Below are 20,749 nucleotides of genomic sequence, written 5' to 3'. Positions count from 1 at the left end.
TTTGTTTCTTTGTTGATTTTCTTCTTAAGTGATCTATCTATTGCCGATAGTGGAGTGTTGAGGTCCCCTACTATTAACGTATTTTTATCTATATGTCTCTTTATTCTGGTTAAGAGTTGGTTTGTGTATCTTGCTGCTCCCCTGCTGGAGGCATATATGTTTATAATTGTCATATCCACTTGTTGGATACATCCTTTAAGAATAATATAGTGCCCTTCTGTATCTCTGACTATAGTCTTTAGTTTAAAATCCAGTCTGTCTGATATGAGAATTGCTACCCCAGCTTTCTTTTGAGGTCCATTGGCATGAAAGATGGTTTTCCATCCCTGGATGTATCTTTAGGTTCCAAATGAGTCTCTTGTAGACAGCAAATGGGTGGGTCGTGTCTTTTTATCCAATCTGCAACCCTGTGGCAGGCATTTTATGGGAGCAGTTAGGCCATTCACATTGAGAGTGATTATTGAGAGATATGATTTTAATGATGTCATGTTGCCTGTAGAGTCTTTGTTTCTATAGATTGTGACTTTCTGTCCTGTATCACTCTTGGGGCCCTTTTACTTTTATAGAACCCTCCTTAATATCTCCTGTAGGGCTGGTTTCGTGGTTGCGAAATTGATCAGTGACTAGAGATTCTGGAAGGTCTTTATCTCTCCATCAATTCTGAATGACAGCCTTATTGGATAAAGGATCCCTGGCTGCATGTTTTTCTCTGAAAGAACTTTAAAAATGCCCCTCCCCAACCCTTTCTCTCATTCCAGGTCTGTGTAGACAGGTCTGACGTAATTCTGATACCTTTGCCTTGGTACACAAGAAATTTCTTTGCCCTGGCCGCTTTCAGTACTGTATCCTTGGATCTAATATTTGCAAAATGCACTATGACGTGACATAACGTGGCATAGGTTTGTCATGGTTGAATTTGGGAGGGGTCCTCTCTGCCTCTTGGACATGAATGCTTGTTTCCTTTGCTAGATTAGGGAAGTTTTCAGCTACAATTTGTTCAAATATCTCTTCTAGACCTCTGTTTTTCTCCACCCCCTCGGGGATGCCGATGATTCTGACATTGGAACGTTTCATTGAGTCAGTAATCTCCCGTAACCTACATTCTTGAGATTGGAGTTTTTTGAGCCAAGTTTCTGTTTTAGCTTTCTCTTCTACCATCCCATCCTCCAATTCGCTGATTCGTTCTTCTGCCTCATTTACCCTGGCCATCAGAGCATCTAGTTTTGACTGCATTTGATCCATAGTATTTTTAATTTCTGCCAGATTTGCTCTCATTTCCGCCCTTAGAGATTCTGTATTCTCGTTAATATTTTTGTTAATATTTTTTTCAAGTCTACACGTCATCTTGACCATTGTTACTCTGAACTCCATTTCTGATAATTTGGTTATATCCATATCCATCAGTTCTGTGGCAGAGGCCACAGACTCATTGTCTTTTCTTTGCTGGGGGGGATTTCTCCTTCTCGTCATTCTGATGAGGAGAGGTTGTGGGGTTGTCCAGAGCCCAAATTATTGACCGGGACCCAGGCAGTGTGCTCTTGTTTTATAGGGACCTTAAGGATGTGGGCTTCTTGATTTTTCAGCCTGCCTTCTGGGGTTGCGGCCTGCCGCACCAATACTCAGGCAACCCTGTTTGGGTAGAGTCTCCCTGACCCCTGGGAGGGGGTATGGGGATTGGCACAATGTAAGCCAGTATGTCCGGGCTTTTGTTCTCTGGCGGCTTTCCCTGGTGGTTTGCTGTACCTCTTCTGAGAGTCAGAGCAGCAGTTGCCGAATCCTAGCCTTTATCTCAGAACAGAGGGATCGCAGTCCGTTCTCCAATGAGCTCTTCCGGCCTCTTTAACTCTGTTTCCGTTGGTGCTGCTAAATCCTGCAGTGTCCCGGGTTGTGTGCCCCTCAGCCAGCATCCCAGCCCTCACTTCCAGGGCCGGCACGTCTCTGTCCTTTGTGCTTCTAACACCGCCAGCCGCCCCCACGCGCTCCGGAGCTCCGTTTCAGTGTGTTTCGCGAGCACTCCGGAGCTCCGGTTTTCAGACTGGGCACACGCGTTCCCGGGCTCACGGTCTCAGTCTGCTCTCTCACAGGTGCTGGTCTGCAAGTCCGCCCACTCCCCAGTGCAGGTGACTACCGCTTCCCAGTGCCCGAATGTGGAGGCTCCGTCCCCCTTCCATTTATCTTCCAATATCTGTGCGTGGATTCACGGCTCCCCACTTCGTACCTCAAACTCAGTGCTGGAGATGTTCATTTATATAGGTCCAAGTGTATCTTCCTACATCTCAGGCTGATTCCGTGGGTGTTCAGGATGGTCTGGTACCTATCCAGCTCAACTCAGGGGACCAGCTGAAAAAGGGGACCCCTACTCCTCTGTCATCTTAACTCTCTTCTCAGACATTACTTCTTTACAGTATTTAAGTATGTGTGGTTTCAATCCTTGAAATTTGATCCTTGTGTTACGGTCCAGTATACGAATAAATTTTACACATTTCGTAAATATGCAGTTATCTATATATGTCAAATAAGTATCTGATTTAAAAATCTTTTAGGGATGCCTGGGTGGTTCAGTCAGTTAAGTGTCTGTCTTTGGCTCAGATCATGATCCCAGGGTCCTGGGACTGAGTCCCTGCTCCTTGATCAGCAGGGAGCCTGCTTCTCCCTCTGCCTGCTGCTCCCCCTGCTTGTGTGTGTGTGCACTCTCTCTCTCTCTGACAAATAAATAAATAAAATCTTTAAAGAAATAAAATAAAAATCTTTTATATCCAAAAAAATTCTTCTATATCCTTATTTGATACAGGCTTGGGCCTAAGGAAACTGGCATTCTAAACTAAAGGCAGGCAGGACTGGGCATCCACAAAAGCACGTGCCATATCCTCTAGGTACTTTAAATAATCTATACCTGGACTGATTTTTTTCTTTTCTCTGCTTATTCTGGTAGCTATTCAGCAAGGTTTGTTAAAACATTCCACAACGATTCCACTATAATTACATGTTTCTTTTTTAATTTTATTAATTTTTGTTTTATATACTTTGAGTCTCTGTTACCAAGGAACCTATAAATTTGGAATTGCATACTTCCTGATCAATTGATCCTTTCACATTATCAAATATTCTTCTTGAAGTCTGGCAATGCTTGAAGTATGATATTAATATAGCTATACCAGCTCTTTTTTGGTTCAGGTTTACTAAGGCCTCTTCTATCCTTCTACTTTTAACTTTTTTATATGTTTATAAAGTATCTTTCTTATAAGTAGCAATTTACTTTTGTTTTATATCCAGTCTGACAATACTTCATTTTTACTTGGAGTAATGAATCCATGTATATTTAACACAATCACTGATATTTTGTGGGATTAAATCAACCATCTTACTATTTGCTATTTGTCCTGCTTTCTTGATATTGATTTTATTCTTCTTTCTTGCTTTCTTTTGGACTACTAGAGTTTTTACTTTACTTGTTCCCTATACTAACTTGACAATTTTATATTCATTTACTATTTGGTGGTTATCCTAAATTGTAACACATATCTTTACTTATCAATGTCAAACAGAAAAAAAAAAAATCTTCTAGAAATTGGCATTTAAGATAAAGGTCTTAGGATACCTTAAATTCCACGTACTATCTCCCTGACTTAAATGCTATTGTACTCATTTTCATTCCACATAAACATTAAACCATAAAAGATATTTTTATCTTTGCCTAATTTAGTTAATATTCATTTAGACTCACCACCACCACCCCGTTTTTACAATGTTCCCTGCTCTTTATTCCTTCCTGCATCTCTGGGCTGCTGTGAGGATAATTTAGCTACTGCCCAAATAACATACTTCAGTTTTAAGGAAAATACCCACTGTCTTCTGTCATTCACTGCTTGCCCTATAAGCCTGAGTTCCAGTCTTATGGTTGCTTCTTTAAGAGTACTGCTCGCTGCTGCCCAGTCCCCAACCTCCAGATGCTTCTCAGATGTTTTCATTGTCTTTGGTTTACGTACAACTGTCTTTGTACTTCCAATGCTTTGAATTTGTACAGCTTCTCAAACATGTGCTTTTTGGATTTTTTTGTTTTGTGTTTTAAGTTTTGGAAAAATTCTCAACCGTTATCTTTTCAAATATAGTATCTACCCTATTCTCTCTTTTCTCACATACTTCCTTCCAGAATTTCTCTTACACATATGTCAGACCTTTTCACTATGCCCCATATGTCTCTTATACTATTTATATTTTCCTTTTTTCATCAGGCTGGGTATTTTCTTCTGGCCTATCTTCCAAATTACTAATCCTCTCTTAAGCTATATCTAACTGTTTAAAACTATCATTATGTTCTTAATTTCACTCTACCTTTTACTTCTAGATTTTTCTAAACTTGGCGTTTCTTTGTAATTCTTTAGTAAAAAATATTACTTTCAAAAATGTTTCTTGAAACCACTAATACTTTAAAATTCATTTCTGTTAACATTATTTCCTGGATTTCCTATGGTACAGTCAGTCTACTGTCTCACTTCTCTTGGTTCTTACTCATGTTGGTTTCTCTCCATGTTTGTCTTTAAAAAAACAATTCTCAGTTAAAATTTTGAATGCTGGGGATGCCTGGGTGGCTCAGTCAGTTAAATGTCTGCTTTCAGCTCAGGTCATGATCCCAGGGTTCTGGGATCAAGTCCCACATCAGGCTCCTTGCTCAGCAGGGAGCCTGCTTCTCCCTCTGCCTGCTGCTCCCTCTGCTTGTGCTCTCTCTGACAAATAAATAAATAAAATCTCTAAAAAAGAAAAAAAAATTGAATGCTGGATCCTATATATGAAAAATCATACAGATAATTTTAGCCCTAGGATGCTCTCTCCCTTCACTGGACAGTGAATTTGCTCTTGGCAGGTGGCTAAGAACATTAGGAATTCTATACTCTTTTAACCCAATTGGAACTGAGAAGATTTTAAACTGGGCTTCAGTCCCTAAGTTACCTGATCTATTTCTGGTTTATCTTTACTTCTAAGATGTAATCTTTTAAGTTCTCAAGCAGAAAGCTTATAGGAGTTACCAGTGGGTTCTTCCTTATTGTTGAATCTGGAGAAAACTCTGTTCATCTTCTCAGATTTTCAAGCCTGGCTCTTTCAGAATCAGCAGCCCTCCACCAGAATAGAGAAATGTCTTTAGCAACAAAGCAGTCCAAAAATGCTGGGCTCATCTCCCTGGGTTTCCTTCGTGCAGATATAAGCCCTGCAGAACTTCACTTATTTAGATGTACCCCAATGACTTCAAATATATTTTGTTCATTGTTTTTAGGTGTTCTGCAAGGTAATTTTGTTAAAGTTTCCTAGTCTGACATCCCCAGAGTGACAGAAACAAAGAAAAAACTCACTAGATTATAAACTCCTCAGATAAGATCCCTACACTCTAAATTTTGTCTTTAATGCCTAGCACAGTGTGTGACACACAACTGTTATTCAATTTAGTGATGAGCCAATGACTTGAAGGATAATTCTGAGCAAGTAAAGGAAATAAGAGAGCAGTATTATAAATGACAACAGTAAATATATTTTCAAATCACAGAAAGTTCTTCTGGTCTGTCTCCTATTCCACATTATCTTTACATACACCTTAATTCGGGAATCAGAATCACACACTCACACTACTTCAACTGGCTTATGGATTATGTCTTTCCCTCCAGGTATTTTACCCTCTTTTCAGTCCGTCTTCCATAGTTCAAATCCTCAGCCAAAAATATACTTCATATTACTCATTTTCTAAAAGAAAAATTCCAATCTCCTCTACATAACATATAAAGCCCACAACTATATGGCCCTAGGATATTTCATAAACTTATCTCCCTCCCTGTTTCACTCTTACATCATGTATTTTAGCTATACTATTTTTAGTTCCTCAAAAGGGCCATGCTATTTTACACCTCACAATTTTAAGGATATTGTTACCTTTGTTAAAAATATCTTCTCCCCATTGACGATCTGGTAAACTCACTCTTCTATTCCAAACTATAGTTCAGAATCACCCCTGGGAAATCTTGGTAGACTTTTAGGAAGGTCTTTATCAACTTCATCCTTTATATCACTACTTTAACCTTCTTTACAATTTTGGCATTTATCATCCTGCAGGATAATTATTACACCTCTCTCCCATCCTGTCAGACTGGATGGGACATTTTTGGATGAAATTTACTTTAGAATTCAAAATTTTCAAGCTGTTTCCAATTTTGTTAACCGATTTTGTATTCAGTTGAATTTAACAAATACTCATTGCATACCCATCTCATTCTAGGTACCAGAGATACACAAATAAATAAAACAGTTAATATTTAAACTGCCTTAAATCTCTTCTTTCCAGCAATTCTATTTTAAGTGAAAAAACGAGACGGGAGAGAAAGGAAGAATAAAATAGATGAGATGGCAAAGAGGTGAAGGTCTCCAAACTTTCTATACATTATAGCAAAATCATACCCACTACATTAAATTACAGAAGAGAATACTGAATCTTGAAAGGAAAAACAAGACGTATCTTAGAATCTAAGTCTTCTGATCCATAATTCCACTACACTGCCCAAAATTATGATATTCAGGGTAGCAAATAAAGATCACCCACCACCAAGTAGTTCCAAACACACTTTCCATAAACTGTAAGGTTTTATTTTCTATACATGTTTTTAGGCAAAGTATTTCTTATGGCTCCTCAATGTCTAATCTACACTTCTAGAAAAGGTAAAAATAATTTCAGTAATAGAGAATACCTTTTCTCTTCAAAAGCAATTTACTTACTCTTCTGTTTAATGATCCAGAGAGCCACTGACACTTTACTTTGTAAAACACAGCACACAGTCAACAAAATGCATTTCTCCACCACTCCAGTACATATATTTGCAAGAGATAAAAAATACTAGTTTAGCATGATCTAGCTAAAAGAACACTGGGGGGTGCCTGGGTGGCACAGCAGTTAAGCGTCTGCCTTCGGCTCAGGGTGTGATCCCGGCGTTCTGGGATCGAGCCCCACATCAGGCTCCTCCGCTAGGAGCCTGCTTCTTCCTCTCCCACTCCCCCTGCTTGTGTTCTCTCTCTCACTGGCTGTCTCTGTCAAATAAATAAATAAAATCTTTAAAAAAAAAAAAAAAGGAAACCCTGTATCATATGGCTCAAAAACTATACTCTGATTTTTCCTTTGCTAACATTGACATGAAGACTACAATATCTGCATGGAAGTAAAAGATTTAAAATGCTTGTAACTGTGACTCAAAAATTTATATATGTGTATATGTGTGTGAAGATAAGTAGGTGAGACAACAGGAGGGTAGAAAGCATATATGCATTTAAGTACTCACTTGCTCCAATTTAAAAATATGCTGATTGAAGTAGTGTTGTAAACGTTCATTAGCAAAATTGATACAGAACTGTTCAAAGCTGTTATTTTCATAATCTTCAAACCCAAAAATATCAAGAACACCAATGGACAAAGTCTGTGAAACAGGAAAAAAATTATCATGGTTAAAAAATGATGGTCAAATTTATTTCATGAATAATACCCACAATACAGGTAACAAAATGCTCAAAGTTCTTCTACAGCAGTGGAGAGGAAATTTTGGGGAGCTAGCCAAAATATTCCACAAAATAAAAACTATGTTAGTTTTCTTTATTCTCCTCTTTTTCTTTTCATCCCAATTATAAAATACAACCAAAATTTTAACACATGTAATACACTGTTTACAGAAATGTTCGAAGCAGGGTTAGTCACCTGTTATCTCAATCTCAGAAATCCCTAAATTCCAAGAGACAAGGAAATAGAAAGAATCACCTATGGGGAAGTAAAAAATAACTTAAAGCTAGGTTTTTTCCTGGCTTTCCCAGGTTATGCAAAGAACACCATTCAAGTTTTCCTATTTTTCACTTCTATAGCCCAACAGAATTCTGCTTTACAAAGCAAGCTAACTAGTATGTTTAATCAGCCTTGTGCAAGCTAAGGATGAAACTGGATATCAGAATATGTGGCTTCTTCAATTTTTAAAACAATCTTTTTAAAGACTTATTTATTTATTTTAGAGAAAGAGAGTGGGGGGAGGGGCGGAGGGGAGAATCCTCAAGCAGACTCCCTGCTGAGTGTGGAGCCTGACACAGGGCTCAATCCCACAACCCATGAAATCATGACCTGAGCTAAAACCAAGAGCTGGATGCTCAATTGACTGAGCCACCCAGGTGCCCCCAATTTTTTTTTAATTTGTATTAAAAAAAAAAACTGTACAGGGCGCCTGGGTGGCGCAGTCCTTAAGCATCTGCCTTCGGCTCAGGGCATGATCCCAGCGTTCTGGGATCGAGCTCCACATCAGGCTCTTCTGCTGGGAGCCTGCTTCTTCCTCTCCCACTCCCCCTGCTTGTGTTCCCTCTCTCACTGGCTGTCTCTGTCAAATAAATAAATAAAATCTTTAAAAAAAAAAAAAAAACTGTAAGAGGTTTACAATGTTAGAGTTCTAAAAAATTATAACAAAAAACAACAATCCCTTTTTCATTGTCAATTTCTGCTCCCTAAAGTCAACACTCAAATCTTTTATCTATTTGGTATAAATAGTACAGTATTGTATACAAATGCTTATTCCTCTATGTCTTGATATTTTGCTTCTACAAACTATATTCTAACTTCTTACTATGGATAATAAGGATTCAGCTCTAATATTCCCAAACCAGCATTCTTCTCACCACCTTACCTCATTCTTAAAATACAGTTACATGACAATTTTGGTTAAATGAAAACAATTTTTCTCCACTAGTACTAAGAGAGACACTGAGCAAACTAATGTGATAAATACTAAGAGATTATTTTTAAAGATTTATTTTTTTATTTGAGAGAGAGAGAGGGAGAGCACGAGCAGGGAGAGGGGCAGAAGGAGAGGAGGAGAGAGAATCCTTAAGCAGAGGGACTGCTGACCGTGGAACCTGACCCAGGGATCAATCCCAGGACCCCAAGACCATGACCCAAGCTGAAACCAAGAGGTGGCCGCCCAACTGAGCCCAGGTGCCCCAATAGTGAGAGGTTTTTTTTTAAAGTCTCCATTAAGAGTATTTTCTTTGGGGGGCGCCTGCGTGGCACAGCGGTTAAGCGTCTGCCTTCGGCTCAGGGCGTGATCCCAGAGTCCTGGGATCGAGCCCCACATCAGGCTCCTCTGCTATGAGCCTGCTTCTTCCTCTCCCACTCCCCCTGCTTGTGTTCCTTCTCTCGCTGGCTGTCTCTAACTCTGTCGAATAAATAAATAAAAAAATCTTTAAAAAAAAAAAAAAAAAAAGAGTATTTTCTTTGGGACACCTGAGTGGCTCAGTCAATTAAGCCTCAGACTCCTGATTTCAGCTCAGGTCATATCTCATGGGTAACAGAACCGAGCCCCACGTGGGGGCTCTGCACTCAGCAGGGAGTGTGCTTGAGATTCTCTCTCTCCCTCTGTCCCTTCCCCTGCTTACACTCGCACTTTCTCTCTCTCAAATAAATCTTTAAAAATAAAAACAGTATTTTCTTTGATTGAGTCTGCTAATTCTAAGCCCTTAATGAAAAACAGTGAAAGTAATGACCTCCAAAAATAAGTCAATTTAGTAAATAAGATTCCTATTACAATTTTCTGTAGGTTTACTCAAACCATGAAAAATTAATGTTAGAACCATTTTGTATTTAAGACAGGAGGATTAAGTAATAAAGATAACATATTTTAATCACCCTAAAGATGCAGACTATTCCATAAAAAGTTGCTGAGAAATAAAAATAGATTTCAAATGATTTAAATATCTAAAATCTGCCATATTAAAAAATAAATTCCGGAGGCACCTGACTGGCTCAATTAGTGGAGCACGTGACTCTTGATCTCAGGGTTGTGAATTCGAGCCCCACATTGAGTGTAGAGATTACTTAAAAATAAAAATCTTAAATTAATAAATAAATAAATGAATCCCAGTGGGGGGAAAAAAACCCTGAATATAAAAAATTAAATTCAAAAAGTATGAGTATTTTTATAATCTTGGGCTGAAAGAGGCCTTCTTACATAAGAAAAATAAATAAATAAAACCCAGGAAAATAAAGGAAAAGAATAGCAGAATTAACTGCACAAAAATTTTAAAAATACAGGCCCTAAAACACAACATGAACAAATTTTAAAAGTTAAGAGAAAATATATGCAATATATATCAAACTATGAATCTCTGCAATATCCACAGTGACTCCAAGAAAGAAGTAACAAAAAGACAAAACGAACAACATAAAAATAAAAGAATACATAATGAAATGATGAAAAAACATGAGAAGATACTCAACTTTCATTCTATCATTGAAAAAACGGACAATAAAATGGCATCGTCCTCCCAGAGTAGTAGATGAAAAGACTGATAATGTCCAATGTGAGTAAAGGTGTAGGGACATAGGCATTTCCATACACTACCAATGGAAGTACAATCTTTTTTTAAAAGCAATTTAGCAGTAGCTAACAAAATTCTAAAATGCGTATATTCTTAGATCCAGCAATTCATTTTAAGGATTTTATCCTAAAGAAATGTACACAAAGAATATTTGTTACATCATCATTTATAACAACAAAACAAATGTAATATATTTTTATGGGGAAATTTATGGTATATAGGCGTAATATATAATATTACAAAGTTATTAAAAATAATGAGGTCCAGACCTATTTCAAGACATATCAGGTAAAAAAAAAATACAAGTTAGAAACAATAAAGATAACATAATTCTATTTTTAAGTTAAAAGCAACTCTGTATATGTACATCCACAGAAATGTACATAAGAAAAAGGTCTGGAAAGACATATAGAACAACAGTTTCCCTGAATAAGGTAATAAAAACATACATAAGGAGGGAAACAGTAGGGAATACAGATAAAAGGTGATTCTTATTTATTACTCTACATAATTCTGTGTTTTTAAATTTCATTTATTAATTATTTTATTAAAACAGTTTTCCAGGACAAATATATAATAATCCAATGTATGTCTACCTTTGTATTTTGCTCCAAATCTTTACTATTCAGAAGTGCATGATTAATCCGAAAAACTATCCAGTCAAACAGGGCACTATATAAAGACTTAGCCATGGAGTTCCTCACTGTCACAGCCTGAAAAAAAAAGAAAAGGGTTGGAGACCAAATGAAAATGGCAACAATCTAAGATACTATGACAAAGTGTATTTTGCTCTCAACTAATAAAGAAAGCTTAATATCCTGGATTAGAAATTTAATTTTCTCTCAATTTAAATAGCCTTTAACTGAAGTTTTCCATATACCCATACCCATTAATCTAGTCTCAACTGTAATCTAGATTAAAAGGAGAGAAACAAAATGTAGGTCACTCAGTTCAAAACCGTTTGACTGAAAATTGGGGTATACATTTTACCTAGTAAAGAAGGTATAATAGGAGGTTTACAAACAAATCAAACTTGCCAGCAAAAGTGGGGAAGGCTATACCAGGCAGAAGAATAAATCTGTTGGCAAACAAGCATCAGTTATCTCTGAATCCTAGTTAGAGTCCTAAAAAATAATCATAATACCACCACAATTACATTCCTGGTTGTCTTCAACTTGTCATCCATCGTAACCTCAAGGATTTCTCCATTCCCAGATAAGAGTAATAATTCTTTCATTATGGAGTAATAAAATTTATTTTTTCCCCTCACTTCAAGCTTTTCCCAGTTTATGGAAACTCTGTACTATCAGCTCAAAATTTCTGTAAATCTGAAATTGTTCTAAAAAATAAAATCTATCAGTTAAAAAAAAAATCAACATTTAGAAAGTACTACAACCTAGGGGTGCCTGGGTGGCTCAGTTGTTAAGTGTCTGCCTTTGGCTCAGGGCGTGATCCCGGCGTTATGGGATCGAGCCCCACATCAGGCTCCTTTGCTGGGAGCCTGTTTCTTCCTCTCCCACTCCCCCTGTTGTGTTCCCTCTCTCGCTGGCTGTCTCTCTCTGTTAAATAAATAAATAAAATCAAGAAAGAAAAGAAAAGAAAAGAAAAGAAAAGAAAAGAAAAGAAAAGAAAAGAAGGAACCAAAACCTAAAAAAGGAGGGGCACATATTTTAGAGAATTGAGTCCTAGCACTTAAAGAATATAAGTCCTAATTACTTACATATTTATTATCTAGGGACTTATTTTGAAGCTTTATATACAGGTACATATTTGTAAATCTGTCCTACAGTTTAGATGAAATAGAGAATAATGATTAAAAGCTAGGCTGTCTTCCAATCCCAGTTCCTCTACTTATTCTAGGTATGTAACCTTGACCCAAGATACTTAAACTATTAAGCTACAGCTTATACATCTGCAAAACGTAGATACTACAATTTACCACATGAATGATGAATTTCTGAATTTCAGTGAACAAAAAAACGAAAGCTTCAAGTTCCTAGACCAAAAAATAACTATCTAAACCATTACCTGCACAGGAAAGAGAAGATGCTATCAAATTCTCTATCTTCAACACCAGAAACTTAAAAATAATTGGAAAGTGTTCACAAGCTCTGAGAGAAAAAGGAATGTGACCGTAGAATTCTGTACTTAGGCAAGTTATCAACAAAGTATCTTTAAAATTCAAAAAGAATCAATAATATAACATATAGTGAGAACAATCATTCTATTTTTCTCCAGAGGGAAGAATGAATACAATCTGATCTAGTTCAGCAAAAGTAAGATTTTAAAACTAAATACACAAACATAAGACCAAAAAAAAAAAAAAAAAAAAACCCTACACACACAGAAAAAGAAAATATAGTAGCATAAAAAATACAAATGGGTTGAATTTTTTATTGAGAAGACAGATCTTCATATTAAATTAAAAACTATAATCCACGTACTTATGGTTTACATTGAGCACTATTTTTATAAAGTACCAGGAGGACAGAATCCAGATATAGCAAAATATACCAATATAATACTTTTTTACTCCGTAACTCCCAAAATTATACTTTTGAAAATTTATACTTCTCTGAAATGTGGTCCTATCACAGCTTAATCTCAATAAATCCAAATACCAATTAACATTTTCCCACCTAAACAAGATCTCATTGTTTCCTATCTCAATGAATGGTACCAATACTCTTAGTTGTGTGAGCCAGAAAATTAGGATTTATCCTTAATATTTCCTTTTTTCTCCTTGCTTCCCAGTAAGCAAATCATTGCCAGATCCTGTTGATTTTACCATCTAAATTTCTTTCTTTTTAACTATACCTATTTCTTCCTATCAATATGTCACTATTTTAGACAAAGCAACCAAACTCTCTCTCTTCAGGAGTCCTACTACAGCCTCCAAACTCATCTTTCCACATTCACTCTTGCCCTCTGTTAGAACGCTAAGATGGTCACCAAGATTCCCATTCCCTTGTATACATGTTCTGTATAAGCCCCTCCTGTTAAGTGTGGACAGGACTGTAAATATGATGAATTTCACTCCAGTAACTACCTTATATTATGGCCCAAAATCAGCTGATTTTTTAAATTAATCAAAGGAAGATTATCCTGGGTAGAGCTGAGTTAATCAGAGAAATCTCTTAAAAGAGACTGAGCCTTTCCATCACAGAGTCCCCTGCTGGCCTTTGAAGAAGCAAACTGCCATGTTGTATACAGGACCACAAGCAGATTCCGCTGAGCATGGCCCCTGGCAGCCAACAAGAAATTAGGGCTCTTAATCCTATAACTGCAAGGAACTGAATCCTGTCAACAACCTGTGAACCAGGAAGAGGATGCTGAGTCTCAGAAGAGATCACAGCCTTTTCAAACATCTTGACTTCAGCCTGGTGAAACCCTGAGCAGAGGACCCAACAAACCTGTGCCCAGATTGCTGATCCATAGAAACTGTCGGAAAATATTAAGTCACTATATTTGTTTCACAATTATCAAAAAGCAATACACTCTCTTCTAATTGGTTCTTTACACTGATGCAAGAGTGATCCTTTAAAAAAAAAAATCTAAGACACCTTAACATTTTAAGACTCTTCCATTGCTCTTCAGGTAAAATATTAAAATCCTTAAGAACTGCTCCTTATTTTACCCCAAATGCCTAGTACAGTTCTGGACACAAAGAAGATTTTCAAATATTTACTACACAAATAAATAAATACACCAAACAGATGTAAACAAAAATAAATCAGGATCAGGGATGCCTGGGTGGTTCGGTCAGTTAAACGTCTGCCTTCAGCTCAGGTCACGATCCCAGGGTCACAGGATCCAGTCCACATCCAGCTCCTTGCTCCGCGGGGAGCCTGCTTCTCCCTCTCCCTCTGCCACTTCCCCTGCTTGTGTTCTCTCTAACAACTAAATAAAATCTTTTTAAAAATACTATTTATAAAATAATAATAATATAAATCAGGATCTACAAAAAATCATCTCAGAAAGTTGAATTTAAACTTAAAAATATAAACAAACATAAGGAATTTTTTTTTTTAAGAGAGTGGGAGAGGGGAGGGGCAAAGGGAAAAGGCTCCACGCTGCCCTGTGCAGAGCCTGACACAGGGCTTGATCTCACAACTCTGAGATAGTGACCTGAGCCAAAACCAAGAGTTGGACACTTAATCAACTAAGCCACCCAGACGCCCCAGGAAGTATTCTATATTGAAAAAAGTTATAAAGGAAAATATAAAAGTACTGAGACTTTAAATAAAAGAAGGGCAAAACTTTTAAAAAGGTTTGGTTTTTCTGTTGTTTAGAAAGGAGCTCTCAAATTTGGAGATTATGACATAAGACACATGACATAATGAAGAAATGCAGACTTGATGGCAGTTAGGAAGAACCCAAAAAAATAGGATAAATGGATCACTGTCAGCCAAAAAAGCATTCTCTACAGTTCTATCACTATTTCCCTCCTCTGTGTCTTCTAATCTGAAATTCCTGTCCTATTTTTATAACTGTCATAGTTTGATTTCTCATCACTGTCATTAAATTACACTACAGAACAGTAGGCTTTTCAATAGTTTTCCCATTCATATACACCCGAGAAGTGTATTATAATAATAATAATGGCAATGACAGCAATAAATCTCATCTGGAAGCCTCAGTATACAGATGATACTTAAAGCAATGGGACTGTGTGAGATAATCTAGATAAGGAATATAGAGAAGAAAGGACAAAGACAGTGTAGTAGAGAACTACATTTTTAGAGGTCAGGTGGAAAAGAAAGAGCAAACAAAAAGAATTACAAATGAGTGGCCAAAAATGAAAAAGCTAACCAGAAGAGTATGACGTTCTGGAAGGTAAGAAACTGCCTGAAGAAAAAATAATCAACTGATTCAAACACTACTCATTTGTAAATCCATCTACTACCTGTTCACCTCATATTAATAATATAAAACTTAAGAATGGTTAACAGATTAAGATCTCAGAAAGAAACATATGCCTATTGCTTAAAATCACATTTAACTTTATATTTTCAAGCTGATGGAAAGTTCACAGCTGATTTTCAAGGGCCCAGAAAATATTTCAATCAACACTCTTTGTTGTTATTTTCATTCTGTTAAAAGAAAGAACACAAACTCAAACTTCTAAAACTGTTCAGAGTAGTTTGATCTCAAGAAAATCTATTCATACCTCTGCCAGCTTATATGGCAAAATAAGCTTTTCTCCCACTGTCACAGTCTTCCTTGTAACTAATGCTTCAAATAGCATCTCTTCTTTAACCTATACAACAGAAAAGTAAATTCAGTGTATAAGATTTATGACAAGAAGCTGAATTATTTATTGAAAAGTCAAATAAAGAAAAAAATGTTTAATGAGATTAGCAAATATACAATAGAAAAAACGAAGACAATACATTCAGCCATTTAAATACTGGCCAAGGTGAAAGCTAAACATTCTACTCACCCTACTTCCCACCACCCCCCAAAAAAAGAGAGGGTAAGTAAGACAGATGGGTCTTTCTAGATAAAGTTTTCTTTCTGATCATAATGGAGAAACGTGTTTCTTTGTGCAAAATATGGAAAATATAGAATAGTGCAAAAAATATTTTAAGATGATCAACCATAATCCCACAACTTGCAGACAAGAATTAAAAAGTGACAATACTTCTTGAATTCCAGGAACATTACAATGAGTACTTATTTATGCTTCAGATGTTTTATATTTATTTACACATTAATTTTAAAATAAAGTTGATGCTTCCTTTGTTCGCATTCTCTCTAGAGGTAAATACTATCATGAATTTGACATGTTATCTCAGTTCAGGTTTTTACACATATGTAATATATATATATTAGATGTATTTGTAAACACTACATTATACTGCCAAGTGTATTTAACTCTTATCTGTATGGAATCATATTGTCCATACGTTTTTGAGATTTAACTACGTTGATAATTTAGATCAAGCTTATTCATTTTAACTACTATATACCTCCCCAGTATATAAATTACTACACTGTGTAATCCATTCTCCTATGTGTAGGCACTTACACTATTTAACATTTTGCACTATTAGGAAGTAAACTTAATATTTTTGCATATGAGTTTAAGAATTTCTCTGAAGTACAAACCTAAAAGCGGAATTACTAGGTTATAGCATACACATTTTAATCTTTAAAGGATATTGCCAAACTACTCTACATAGTTCTCACCAATTTGCTCTCTCATCAGCCCCGAACATTCCTATTTCTTCAAACCTTGACTATACTTGCTATTATCAGACTACTAACTATTGCCACGCTGAGGGGCATAAAATGGTAAAACAAGGGCATATTATAAAAGCATCCAAATAAAGATATAACACTCAAAAATTTTAAGTAGATAATATGATATAAAGTATACCAAGCAAAAAAGATTCAATTATAAGGACAAACTGAGTTACGAAACAACAAAGTGAAGCATCACCCTGTCACCAGCAATTCATAACAGATCAATCATCTTTTAAAACATGATGATACCATAAAGGAAATCTACCTTCTTTTGGAGTACTCACTGCTCAATCTTCAAATTCAAAACAAATTGGAAAAAAATTGAGGAACATTACCTTTACAAACTACAGTAAAACTAAAAATAAATAGCCAAAGTTTAAATGTAAGACCTCTAGCTTTCACATCTATTTAAAATATTTTGAAAAACAAAAATTAAATACCAGATTACACAAATATGACAAAACTAATAAAACTAAGAAAAAACTTATGTGATAAAAACCACTGTTATATTGTGAGTTAAGTAATTATTACTAAAAGTGAATATTTAAATAAAATGATCAAGTTTTAGAATGATACAGTAAAACATAAAGTATAAAAATATATAGAAAACTATATATTCTTATATAAACATCCATCTATTCTGAAAATATAAAAACAAGAATGAGAATGATAAATACCAAACTCACAGTAGTGTTTGTATCTGGGATAGCAGAGTACAAAGTGAGCTACAATTATATGCAATATTTTATTACATGAGTGGGGTTGTTAATAGGTGTTTATTATATTGTTTTCTATATATTGTATATTGAGAACAATTCATAATTTAACAGAGAAAAATGAAGAAAATATGTTAAAACAGAAATCAATACATATTAATTAAAATGGTAGAACTGATAAATCTAAAGTTCAATTATTTGAAAAGAAGAAATGAAGGACAACTCACCAAATCAAAAAAATTAAATACAAACAGAAAGCTAACACCATAGAGAAAAAGGTTTTAAACATTAACAGGATATTTACGAAGAATGCCAAATAATAAATTTTAAACATTTAATCAACACATGATTTCCTAGAAAAACACAAATCACCAAAATGAACTCAAGGCAGATTTGAAAATCCTAAAAACTTAGTTAATACAAAACAAACTGTAAAGACATCAAACACAGTTGATCATAAGATTATCTCTCAAATCGTTAAGGAACATATTATTCTTTGCTAATGATTCTTCTCTTAAATGCAGGAAAAATTTTGAAAAGATAAAAAACTACCCAACTCATTTTAAGGAGTTGGCTTAATGCTGGCACTAAAACCTAATAATGATCGTACACACATCTACATACAAAATACACTAATCTTGCTTATCTTTGATAAAATCCTGAAGAAAATATTACTGAATTCATGATATTTTAATCAACTACCTCTATAATTTCCCAAATGTCCTTAGTTGTACATATATGACTTTTAAAATTAAAAAAATAAACTTTATTAACACAAAATAACTAGGAATGAGTTCAATATCTAAGTCTACAATGTTTCTCATATTCACTTAATTGGGAAACTGGTATGTGTTAAAACCCCATTCTTTATATTGTTTCAACAGATGTTAAAATATATTCAAAATACATAAATCTGTTAAAAACTGAACAGTTTTTGATAATGACAATGATTCTAATATGCCCCAAAATATGCAACAAAAATATGTTCCACAATTACCCACAACTAATCTACCAGACCTTGTTCATCTTTCAATAATTTCACAAGTATACATCTCAAATAGAATTCAGTAAAAAGAATCCTCAAAATATTTGCTGCTGCCTGAGGTAACTACAAAACTATAAAAATAATTGAAAAAATAATTTCAGAAACATTTGTTCTTAAAAACTATATATTTATCATTGAGCTGAATCATTTTGAGCAGGAGAGGAATTAAATTAAATCTTAGCTAAAGAGTTTACATTTTAATTAAACCAGTTATTGCTCCTATCTTTGAATTGTATCTCAACAAAAGCCTTAAGGTTGCAATTATTATTACCAATTTTAAACAATTACAGGAAATCATTTATTTTTTTATTTTTTATTTAAATTCAATTAATTATCATATAAAGTATTATTAGTTTCAGAGGTAGACTTCAGTGATTCTTCAGTCCTATATAACACCCAGTGCTCATTACATCACACGCCCTCATTAATGTCCATCACCCAGTTACCCCATCCCCCCATCTCCGTCCCCTCCAGCAACCCTCAGTTTAGGAAATCATTTTAAAAAATAATTTCTAAGAACTAAATACAAGCAGGATACTATTAGATAGATCCTGTCAGTACTTGTCTAGCTCCTCAACTTTGAAGATAACTTCTTCCTATTTATTACCAAACTTCCATTCCTAGAACTGGTCCAGAAGTTAAGGGGTGCCTGGCTGGCTCAGTCGGTTAAGCATCCGACTCTTGATTTCAGCTCAGGTCATGATCTCAGGGTTGTGGGATCAACCCCCACAATGGGCTCCTTGCTCAGCAGGGAATCTGCTTGGGATTCTCTCTCTCTCTCCCTCTGCCCCACTCCACACTCACATGTTCTGTCTCTCTCCCTCAAATAAATAAAATGCTTTTAAAAAAAGAACGAAGTTAAGAAGCTTGGGTTCAAAAGTGAGATTTGGTATCAAATCACAATTGCAGTTAAGTCTAACTCTGACACTGGTAAGCCCGATTCTGAGAACAGGATTTCTCCTTTTTTACCAATACTTGGTTCCTTTTAGAATTACCTGAATTGCTCTTACTAGTCTCTAACTAAAGAAAGAATACTGCACTAGGACCAGAAGCTTTGGAACTTGCTGAATGCCTGAACTTATAAGTAAAACCACTAGCTACAATGCACTATTATTACCACAATACCAAGTCTTTCTGTTGACTAAAATATCACCTAAAATGCCTGACTGAAATACCATCTGTTCTCTGACCCTCATGACCTTCAAAATTACCACCTTCAGATACCACATTCCATCCACATCCTGGTAGAACTTCTTTCCAATGAGTGAGTCTAGTTTCAATTCAATGTATCCCCTTCTGCCCCGTCTACCAGACTAACTCATTTCATTCAAGTTAATAAGCAACACCCAAGCATGTGCAAAATAATAAGCACCATAAAGTTTGATAAATAAGAGGCATCCATTGCTCTCAAAGAGCACTGCCGCCTTATAATGGACACAAACTAGTAAACAATTAACTTTCTGCTACAAAATCAATATTAAATTATGCTAAGTAGACACAAATGTTCTACCCTGATGGAGTCAGTTTAGACCGTTTAATAAGGTTAAACCCTATTAAAGAGGCAATGAACCAAGATTTGAAAGATGAGTAATATTTTAACAGAAAAAAGACAGACTACTCATAACTGCAAAAAAATGGAAACAACCAAGATGTCTTTCAATAGGTGAATGAATAAACGAACTATGGTACATCCATACAATGTACATATTGTACAGCAATAAAGAGAAATGAGCTATCAAGGCACAAAAAGACATGAATGAATCTTAAATGCATATCAATAAGTGAAAAAGTCAGTCAGAGAAAAGGCTATATACTGGGGCGCCTGGGTGGCTCAGTCATTAAGAGTCTGCCTCCAGCTCAGGTCATGATCCCAGGGTCCTGGGATCGAGCCCCGCACCAAACCCCCGCAGCGGAACGGGAAGCCTGCCTCTTCCTCTCCCACTCCTCCTGCTTGTGTTCCCTCTCCCGCTGGCTGTCTCACTCTCTCTGTCAAATAAATAAAATCTTAAAAAAAGAAAAAAAAAGAGGGGCGCCTGGGTGGCACAGCGGTTAAGCGTCTGTCTTCGGCTCAGGGCGTGATCCCGGCGTTATGGGATCGAGCCCCACATCAGGCTCCTCCGCTAGGAGCCTGCTTCTTCCTCTCCCACTCCCCCTGCTTGTGTTCCCTCTCTCGCTGGCTGTCTCTATCTCTGTCGAATAAATAAATAAAATCTTTAAAAAGAAAAAAAAAGATAGAAAAAAGGCTGTATACTATATAATTACAATTATGCTACATTCTGAAAAAAGCAAATCTACAGAGGTAGTAAAAGATCAGTGGTTGCCAACGGTTTGAGGACAGGGATTGAATAGGTGAAGCACAGGGGTT

At 35.9% G+C, this 20,749-nt stretch overlaps 1 protein-coding gene across 1 annotated transcript in view; it reads right to left on the bottom strand.

Moving 5' to 3' along the window:
* MYO9A (myosin IXA) overlaps window positions 1-20,749 on the bottom strand; it is a 281,871-nt gene that overhangs the window by 184,532 nt on the left and 76,590 nt on the right. The window contains exons 9-11 of the mRNA XM_040643036.1: window positions 15,545-15,634; window positions 10,971-11,087; window positions 7,311-7,445 (exon numbers count right to left, since the gene is read on the bottom strand). Of these exons, the coding sequence (XP_040498970.1) occupies window positions 7,311-7,445; window positions 10,971-11,087; window positions 15,545-15,634 (342 nt within the window). The remainder of the gene's footprint in view (window positions 1-7,310; window positions 7,446-10,970; window positions 11,088-15,544; window positions 15,635-20,749) is intronic.

This window comes from Ursus maritimus, unplaced genomic scaffold (assembly GCF_017311325.1).
Source record: "Ursus maritimus isolate PB19 unplaced genomic scaffold, ASM1731132v1 scaffold_27, whole genome shotgun sequence".
Classification (NCBI taxonomy): domain Eukaryota; kingdom Metazoa; phylum Chordata; class Mammalia; order Carnivora; family Ursidae; genus Ursus; species Ursus maritimus.
The sequence above is the reverse complement of the archived record's forward strand: the minus strand, read 5'-3'. Positions and strand labels throughout refer to the sequence as shown.